Below are 10,383 nucleotides of genomic sequence, written 5' to 3' on the forward strand. Positions count from 1 at the left end.
CACATCTCTCGCTCGCTTCTCGTCTGTTGCGTCTTTCTCGCAATTTCTATTTTTGGTAAATATTATTTCGCGTGTATTTATCTCGGTTGTCATCGTTAATTTTAAAATAATAGATTAAATTACAATTCTCTTGCTATACATGCTTTTCTTGTAAAAATAACATACAAATCTAATAAAACCATACATCAGTTACAGAAACCTAATTGTGCATCTCGAGTTTATATTCATCTATCCTATTTTTTTCCCTACCTGCGACTCGTATTGCCAAACTAATGCAAAAACGGTCGCAAGAAATTCGTTGCTTTAAAAGGCTCTCTAGAGAGTAAATAGAGATTTACACTTGCGTCTAACTGTTTCTTGTTGTGTATATCAAGTATGTGTTCGTGTATCTATATGTGTAGATATCTCTAAACAACAGCGATTTAGGAGATCTTTAAATTTGTGGCAAAGCAATCGCCACAACAGAAACCGATTTAGCAATTTGATTTCTAAACGTGAAGAAAATACAAATAAAAATTTTAAGAATGGATGAATTTAGTTAATCTATTATAATCTATGCATCAATGTGTGCTGAACAATATTCAAAAACACTATAAAACAAAATTATAACTGTTCTAAAAAATTATTAATATAATAATCTTTATTTAAAATGTTTTATTAAATATTTTATATTTAATAAAGTATCAATACAATAAAATATTAAAATACTAAAAATATATAGAGTAGAACAAAACTATTTCATCATTTTTAAGATAATATAAAATAATATCTTGCAGTAACATGTTTATAACTACCTTATACAATCATGATTGATTTTTGAGAGTACAAGTATGATCTTTAAATGTTCAGTATACGCTGCTGAGAAACATAAATATGAGGAATAAACTGCTGAGGAGACATTACGGTGTACAAATTTTGAATATTACTTGAGCATTACTTGGGTATTACTTAGACATTAGTAGGCATTGATAATTCTGTGATGTGGGTATTATTAATCTCACTCGCTATTGAAGAACATATCGTATCGGAGTAAAATGTCCAAGAGTCCATCGACAACGCAAGACATCAAATATTGTAAATTGTGAAACTCCACATTTCTAAATCAAATAGTAGCATAATAAAAACAACGTCAGTAATAGATAAAATTAATAAAAGAATATAACAAAAAGAATATAATATAAGAGTCATATAATATAAAAACAATGTCAGTAATAGATAAAATTAATAAAAGAATATAACAAAAGAATATAATATAAGAGTCATATAATATAAAAACAGTCAGTAATAGATAAAATTAATAATAATACCCACATCACAGAATGTATATTCTTATTTTTCGTTTTTTATTAATATTTTTACTTATGTATTCGTGAATTTTTATAATTTCTTTGTTTGTACATCGTTAACGATATTGCGACTTAACATTGATAATGACCTAATTAAGGTCGAAACGTCTGTTTTTGAATTTTATTAAATTTTATATTTATTTTTAACTAATGACTGTTTATTACTAAGACCTTTGTATTTTAACTAATATTTGGCTCGTAGCCCTATTTTATATTAATTAATTTTTAAATTTATTGAGCCTTGTTATATAAAAATTATAACTGTTCAAAAAAATTATTAATACAATAATCTTTATTTAAAATGTTTTATTAATTTTATATTTAATAAAGTATCAATATATACAAAAAAATATTAAAATACTAAAAATATATAGAGTAGAACAAAACTATTTTATCATTTTCAATTTTAAGATAATGTAAAATAATATCTTACAGTAACATGTTTATAATTACCTTATGAAATCATGATTGATTTTTGAGAGTACAAGTATGATCTTTAAATGTTCAGTATACGCTGCTGAGAAACATAAATATGAGGAATAAACTGCTGAGGAGACATTACGGTGTACAAATTTTGAATATTACTGGAGCATTACTTGGGTATTACTTAGACATTAGTAGGCATTGATGTACACAATTTTAGTCAGCTGTCTATTCCTTGCATCGACAATATTATAAAAAATGAACGAAATAGCTCCATGCTTTACCCTAGACATATTTATATTACCTGCGTTCGGCAATGCAAGTCTGAGGCGTCAGAGTGCTCTTTTTCTACAGTACATGTGACATATGCTATAATATAAGAGCACTCCGACGCCTCAGATTTACGTTACCAAACGCAGCTATTAAATAGATAGGTATAAATGTAACAAAATAAATAATACACAAACTGTTACATGAATTATAAATTTCCAGTTTATTATTGTTAAGATAAAATTTTTTTTTATTCTTAAGTCAAGTTTTTAATAATTCTACTATCATCGCTCTATCAAAAAACAATAAATTATATTATAGTAATTAGGAAAAGATATTAAAAACGAAACTAAAATAATACTCGTGTACTTACAGATAATATCGCGACAGGAATTTTATTTAAATTATAAGAATCAGTCCATAAATCATTTTGATTAAAAAATTGTACATTAGCTGTACAAAGCTCTGTTATATTTTGTTTCTATATCAGTTTAAAGAAAAACAGCCTGTGTAGATAATTCTTATAAAATTATATATACATATATATAAATTTTTATTATTATATGTATACATATATGTTGTATACAGAAATTAAAAAATATTGAATATTCCAAATATATGTTAATATATAGCATAATATACAATAAATTCGTATGTTTTAGAAAATAAATGAAATAAAAGGTTGTACCTGTCATGTTCCTTTGGAAACCGAAAAAAGTGTCGTTTTTCCACAATATTTTTATTACAGTCCTTTACGACACACCATCCGCTTGATTTTTGAGCACACATTTTTTTCGCCTTTTAAAATCTCTCCAAATATCTGTAACAGAAAGCTAAGATCAAAGTGCTTCAAGAGAATCTGAAATCTGTACTATTTTTGTACAGATAACCTATTCTCCGTAAAGCTAACTCGGTCTACATTCTCTGTTTTTTTACACTTTCTTAAACACGTCTGAATACACTGAATAATTATTAAAATTAAACACGTATCACTTATCACTTTATCACACGTAACACTATTCTCACTGTTTCTCACATAAAATTCGTCGCGTTCCCGCCACTTTTCGTCAAATGGTCCTTTAAATGCCTTATATGGACATTTCAATGGGACTGACAGACACCGACAATAGAAAGAAGAAGTGAGATAGAATACAGTGCCCTGATTGGTTACGCGCCTCGGCCGCGCATGCGCACTTCATTTTAGGCTTCACAAAATCAGGAGAGTTGCGCTACTGTATATACTGTGGTATAGTGCTACAGCGGGGAGCACAGACTTTTGCATAACGCATAAACCATATACATAAAGAATTTGATTGGTCCATTGACTCATGCATAAGAAAATGGACCAATGAAATTCCTTATGCACATGCTTTATGCGTTATGCAAAAGTCTGTGCTCCCCGTTTACCTCTGTCGTATCGATCTCCTATTTTATTATTTGGAGGCGGGAGCCATTAATCTAAGTCAAAAGCGGAGAGCACAGACTTTTGCATAACGCATAAAGCATGTGCATAAGGAATTTCATTGGTCCATTTTCTTATGCATGAGTCAATGGACCAATCAAATTCTTTATGTATATGGTTTATGCGTTAAGCAAAAGTCTGTGCTCCCCGCTAAAGGCTACTGGCATATAGGTATACATAAAGCCGTAATCACACTAGCGATTGCGCGATTGTGATTGACGATTGAGGATTACTTCTCAACCAATCGGAACAAAGCAATCGGTGACTGCTTTGCTCTGATTGGTTGAAAAGTAATCCTCAATCGTCAATCACAATCGCTCAATCGCTAGTGTGATTACGGCTTAAGGCCCTTAGCAGAAACGTGACTTATAATTTTAAGACAGTTTTTGTGCAATATAATTTTTCTTACGTGCTCTTGGTATCAATAATCCTCGTTTCGAAATTTGATTTAAGATATTTAAAATATACTCATCGTCATCATCTGAAGAACTGTCGGAACACTCGGAACTATATTCCACACATATGACATTAGATATGACATTCTGAATGCCAATCAAAATCGGTATTACAATTGCCGTTACACAATAACGGAATTTTCTTTTTTTAGTTAAAACTTACTCATAAATTGCAGAAACAAACCCGAAAACGGAATTACATTAGAAATACTGGAATCCTATGAAATTTATTATAATAAATTAGGTTAAGTTCTATACATATCACGCACTATTACTGCAAATGCGTTCCGATTTTAACTGCTGTCAGTTCTATTGCGAATTTCGGACCGGCTAAAATGTAGTGATTTCAGTAGTGGTACTGTCAGCATTGTCAGCAAATTTCGGAAAGCACCCTTAATACTCGGTCTCGGATATCTATCTTCGTTACTCTCGGCTACTCCCCGACCTGCCGCGACGACCAATCAATTCACTACTAGAAAAGAAGAGAACTACTCTGCGACTATTTCTCTCTCTTTCTATCAAGTCTTCAGCTTCTCTCGTATGAACGCTCCGTCTATCTTATAAGTCTATGCTAATGAGAGAATTGTATATTAATTTAGTGATATGGCACTCTTTCGGCTTTCCTAAAGTCGAGTTTATTCCACCTGGGTGCTTCCAGGTGCTCCGCAGATATCATGTTATCCTTGTCTAACGTTCAGTAAACAATAAGGATAAAATAATACCTGGAGTATTTGGATTGCGTTCGGAAATATCACTCAAGTACCTCTGTGTATCGTCCTATCCTTGTTTAATGAATAACAAGGATAAGATGATACTCGGAGAAACCTGGTGAGAGCAATCGGGAAATTGAATTTTGTCAATATTATTGTATAATGACTTCTTTAATTAATGGCTCTCGTCTCCAGTTAATGAATAGGAGGACCACGGAGTAATAAGAAGGAGATCAAGCTCGAGGATAAATATTAGAGATAAATATGGGCTCGAAACACGGTTTCGTAAAACCCCATGGAAAATCGAGAAGATGTGATTTTAGCGCCATTGCGGCAAAAGTTGGAAGTATTGACTGTCACGTGACATACATTTCGCTCTCTCTTTCTTAACCTACATTTTGCTAACCTACATTTCGATCTGTTTCGATGTTTTCATGGCCGACCGCTTGAGCTTGATCTCCTTGGTGCCTTGATCTCTTTGTTACTCCGTGAGGAGAACGATACGGCATTATATAATGACTGAATATCCGCCCATTAATGTACGTCTGGCAGTAAACAGGGTAGACTATAACCTAATTACGAATGATGGCATCCAGCCACGACTTTACACTCCCGGCGAGGAGATATCCAGTCAGCCAGATTTTCTAAGGTAGATAAGTTGGCTACTTTGATTTTATACAACACATCGATTATGAAATTGATTATGTAATTAATTAGAATCAATTGTTTAATTAATTGGAACTGATTATTTAATAAGAGGCCATGGAACTTACGTTGATGATGAGAAAACGTTGCGTGCATCAGTCGCTGGGATTTTGGAAAAGGTGAACAAACTTATTTCAATTAGACCCTTGAAGGCACGTTATAATGGAGAGATCGGAGATCTTGTTGTGGGAAGAATAACAGAAGTACAACAGAAGCGTTGGAAAGTCGATATAAATGCTAAACTTGACGCTGTCCTATTGTTGTCCAGTGTTAATTTGCCTGGTGGTGAATTGGTAAGATATATATGTACAAATGAAACATTTCTGTTTTTTAAACAATTGTACAAAACATTGAAATTTAAAACAAATTAAAAAGTTTATAGGGCATAGGGTCAATTAAGTAAAATAAAGAAAGAAATTTTAATCACATACCAAAATAATGATTACAAATATACATAAAGTTCTATTCAAATATTTTGATTCCGATCCGTGTCATTCTCAATGTTGCAATAAATTCAAATTAAAATTACAAATTATGAAGATCTATAAGCTTCGGTACTCTTAATGTGTTGTATCACAAAGTTATACATTACGTTGTCAAACATCGTCGAGGTTACTTGTTTTTAACACATCATCTGCAATCTTGCTCCTATCAGAATTTAATAACTGTCACGTTTTACCAAGATGTGGATCACCACTGTTACATTAATTCTCTCTAAAATTAATTTTGTTTTATTGCCAAATAATTCTTTCAACAACGATTTTAAACATGATACAATACAGAATATTGAAGCTTATAATTACAATGTTTACTGTAATGACTGCTTTTATCGCTCAACAATTTTTAATATTTTTATTTATTGTCGTACGACTTTATGACACATTAATTGTACATTATAGATTTTCATAATTTGCGATCTTAATTTGAATTTTTATTGTAACATTGAGAATGATCCGATTGGAGTCGAAATGTTTGAATAGAACTTTTTGTATACATGTAATCATTATTTTGATATGCGATTAATTTTCTTTTTCTAATTCACTTAATTGGTTCTATGCCCTGTGAATTTTTTAATTTGTTTTATATAGAAAGAGCCTCATTATTATAATTATTTTTATATATGCGGGTGAGATAATACATTGAAATTTAAATCTTTTTCTCCCAAATGCACAAAAATAATCCTGAGATTAAGTTTTTTTTAATAATATTTAAGTTGATTTTAGAATCTATTTAGAATTTTTTAAAATGTAATTATTACTTTTTTTAATTTATATATATATATATATATATAATAACTTATTATTTTTATATATGCTCGATTTTGACTTATTATTAAATTGTTTTATTAGATATAATTGATGGTTTTTTACTTAAAAAAAATACTATTTTTTATTATCTTACTATTTATTATTGTTATTCTTTAATGTAGTCAAATATTTCTTAATAAAAAAAATATATATTTCAGTATTATTAAATATTCCTGTAATTAAGTTTTATATAAAACTTTTTATTTAGTAAATACTGATTAAAATAATACAAAAATGCAACTGGTCTTTCAATATATATCATATATATATATATTTTTTATTACTTTAAATCCAGCAAACACCAAGTTACATGTAACATACAAGTTAGTTATAATTTCCCACTCAATAATATAACTGTAACATAACACACATATTATATTACAGTTATATTGTTGAGTGAGAAATTACAACTAACATGCACATATAACTTGGTGTTTGCTGGAAAGATACTGGAGGGTTTGTGAATTGATAACCCTTGAAATCTTTTGGTGTTTTTGAAGATAATACCCATGAAAGCTTTAAAATATATATCATATTTGAACACTTTTTAAACTTGCAGAGAAGAAGATCTGCTGAAGATGAACAGACAATGCGCAGATATTTGCAGGAAGGAGACTTGATTTGCGCAGAAGTGCAATCAATCTTTGCCGACGGCTCGCTTTCTCTACATACGCGAGTGTTGAAGTATGGCAAGCTGTCCCAGGGGATAATGTTAAAGGTACCGCCGATGTTAATACAACGCAAGAAGACACACTATCACACTCTAGAAAGCGGAGCTACTTTGATACTCGGCTACAACGGCTATGTATGGATCAGTGCAAACATTCAAAACGTCGATAAATCCGAGGGAGGTTTTACGGAAGATCTGTCGAAAATTCCGATAGAAAATCGCAACGTCTGCACACGGTTACGTAATTGCATCTTAATCCTGGCGCATTGCAATATGCTACTATCCGATACCTCCGTGACGTATGCTTACGAAGAATCCTCGAAATACGATATACACGAATTGTTGCATCCCGAAGCAATAGTCGACGTGTCGTTGTTGACGCATCAGAGACTTGCGCAGTCTGTGTAATATCACGGCCCAAATGAAATAATATTGTAAAATGGATAATTATGAGATACAGATCTAAACCTACAATAAAGAATAAAATTAATCCTTTTTTATTTGCTATATCTTAAAATGTAAAAGACATAAATAAAGCAACTTCGTATATAATATTGTAATATACACCGAGCCATTTGATAATAAATTGATTTGACAACAAAAGTGGATACTTGTGAAACACTTACTTCTCTTCAACAAAATCGAGTGGCTAGATTATAACATATTGCAGATAACAACGATAAGTATTATATATAAAATACTGCAGTATTTTCATCGATAGATCTATATTTGTCGAAGCGGTCCAGGTGTAAAGTGATCGGACAAACGCTAATCTGAGTATTGATTAAACAAGTAGAACTTGGAAACAGGTAGTCGACAAGTAGCGTCGAGAGACATGGACGCGTGTTTCAATGCCTTCGATAAAGACGGCGACGGATTCCTGTCGATTTCCGAATTTGATCTCATATGCCGCGCATTATTTCGAAATGACCGCGGTAAGATTTACGGCCTTGAGGAGGATCAACTGCGCGAAGTGTATTCAATTTTTGACCTCAAAGGTGACGGCTTGATCGACAGGGAAGAGTTCGAGGTATATAAGGAATGCTTAATATGTTATTAATTAGATAACTCATTTTAAGAGAGAGCTTGAGATATAAAATATAGAAAAAGTAATTCAAATTTAAATTTTTTCTCTAAATAATAAAAGATATATTATTAGTTATATTTTTCTAACAATTTTGTTCCTGCTTTTATCTGAAAAGGTAATGGAATATTTTCACATGATTTAGTTAGTGTTATAAATATATCTGAAGTGCTGTATTCAAAACTTTACATTGACTTACTTAATACTTATACATGCATGTACACATTTGTATAAAATTATTTCTATTGGTCTAACTTGTAGGTCTGCTGGAATCGATGGATCAAAGTATGCACGCGTCCCAAAAGCGCTTTCCTCATTGTGGACGTACAAAATGATTTTATAACAGGTTCTTTGAACATAAAGCAGTGCGCTGCACAACATGATGGTTCTGAAGTCATTGACCCAATTAATCGATTGCTGGAAACTGTGCCGTTCGATGCAGTATTTTATTCCTTGGACTGGCATCCGGTGGACCATGTATCCTTCATTGATAATTTGCACTTGAGGTAATTATATCTCAATATATTGCAAAATGTAAAACGGTAAAACGGTAATTATCATATCTTATCTTGAGATATATCTGTATAAACTTAAGTCTTAAAACATTAAGTTCTATGTTTAATTGTTGTATTTTTATTTAACTATTAAAACTTATTCATTAATATAAAAAATACGAAGCAGGCAATTATAAAGAAAGAAAAAGTAGCGAAAAGAAAGTCTTTGCATATTGATATTCATTAGTAAATAATGTCGTTATCAGAGAGGTAGATATCAGCAGCAATATCTCGAAGGAAGCGGCGCGGGTGTATGACACAGTAACGTTTCAAGGACCACCGTTGCTGAAGCAACGTCTATGGCCGCGTCATTGCGTGCAGGATTCCTGGGGTGCTGAGCTTCACAAGGACCTGAAGATCGTCGACAAAGCAATCAAGATCTACAAGGGTACGAATCCAGAAGTCGATTCATATTCGGTGTTCTGGGACAACAAGAAGCTCACCGAGACCACACTGTCGTCGCAGCTACAGGAAAAAGGCGCCACCGATATTTACATCTGCGGATTGGCTTATGACGTTTGCGTGGGCGCTACTGCAGTAGATGCGCTCACCAGTGGTTATCGCACTATACTGATCGATGACTGCAGCCGCGGTGTGGACCTCGTCGACATCGAGAAAACCAAGGCCACCGTAATAGGCAGCAATGGCGTGATAGTAAACTCCAGCCAGGTGAAGGCCATGGTGGAAGGAAGAGACCGACGACCAGAGCTCGGATACAAGCTGGCATTGGAAATTAAGCAAAAGTTGAGCTTTGGTGAATAATTATAGCAAATAATATAGTATATCTAGAAATATTTAAATGGTAGATTAATATGAAAGATTGTAATCTCATTTTGAAGCAGACCTCGTGTGCATAGAAAAGTTGGAAATGAAAAAGAAAAAAATGAAAAAATAATAGAGAGATAAATTATAGAATGGAGATACTGTTTTTTGCTAAGTGTTAAGATGATTAAATTAGATATTAGATTGTAAGCGTTGAATTTGTTAATATAAGTATTATTTTTTTGGAAAGAATTCTTTAGAAGAAATAAAATTTATAAAAATTAGAAAATCTGATCTAAGATCTGAAATAAGTGATATAAGCATTTAAACTTAGATATAAAATAGCATAGGTATATAAAATTTAGTCGATTTTAAAACTTAACGCGCGAGAGAGAAGAGATATTTAATTATATAGTTATTAAAAATATGTATAGGTTGAGTCAAAGATGATTTATCTATATGCATATATGTACATATTATTAATGAAAATGAAGTCCATTTGGAACAAAATTTCCATAATATGTACTTATATATAAATATTAATGTGTTACATAATAATAAAAAAATAAAATTAAGCCTTAGTATGTACTGCATATATTGATATATGCAAAATTGTTGCATGAAGGAATATACGA

General features: G+C 31.6%; 1 protein-coding gene across 1 annotated transcript; it reads left to right on the forward strand.

Annotated features, from left to right (window-relative positions):
* Window positions 1–5,057: 5,057 nt before the first annotated feature.
* Naam (Nicotinamide amidase) lies at window positions 5,058–9,883 on the forward strand. Its single transcript, XM_018542413.1, has 6 exons — window positions 5,058–5,315; window positions 5,424–5,664; window positions 7,238–7,573; window positions 8,145–8,378; window positions 8,694–8,938; window positions 9,193–9,883. The coding sequence occupies exons 1-6, from the start codon at window positions 5,182–5,184 to the stop codon at window positions 9,746–9,748; spliced, it is 1,746 nt and encodes a 581-aa protein (XP_018397915.1). The 5' UTR covers window positions 5,058–5,181; the 3' UTR covers window positions 9,749–9,883.
* The last annotated feature ends 500 nt before the right edge of the window (window positions 9,884–10,383 follow it).

Source organism: Cyphomyrmex costatus, unplaced genomic scaffold, assembly GCF_001594065.2.
Source record: "Cyphomyrmex costatus isolate MS0001 unplaced genomic scaffold, Ccosl1.0 scaffold330, whole genome shotgun sequence".
In the NCBI taxonomy this organism is placed as follows: Eukaryota; Metazoa; Arthropoda; class Insecta; order Hymenoptera; family Formicidae; genus Cyphomyrmex; species Cyphomyrmex costatus.

Excerpts from the sequence above, each read along its gene's own strand:
- Naam (XM_018542413.1), top strand. The coding sequence starts at position 5,182 with ATGACTGAATATCCGCCCATTAATGTACGTCTGGCAGTAAACAGGGTA. Across the intron at positions 7,574-8,144 it reads TTCCGATAGAAAATCGCAAC|AACTTGGAAACAGGTAGTCG; the intron begins GTCTGCACACGG and ends TTAAACAAGTAG. Across the intron at positions 8,939-9,192 it reads ATTGATAATTTGCACTTGAG|AGAGGTAGATATCAGCAGCA; the intron begins GTAATTATATCT and ends TGTCGTTATCAG.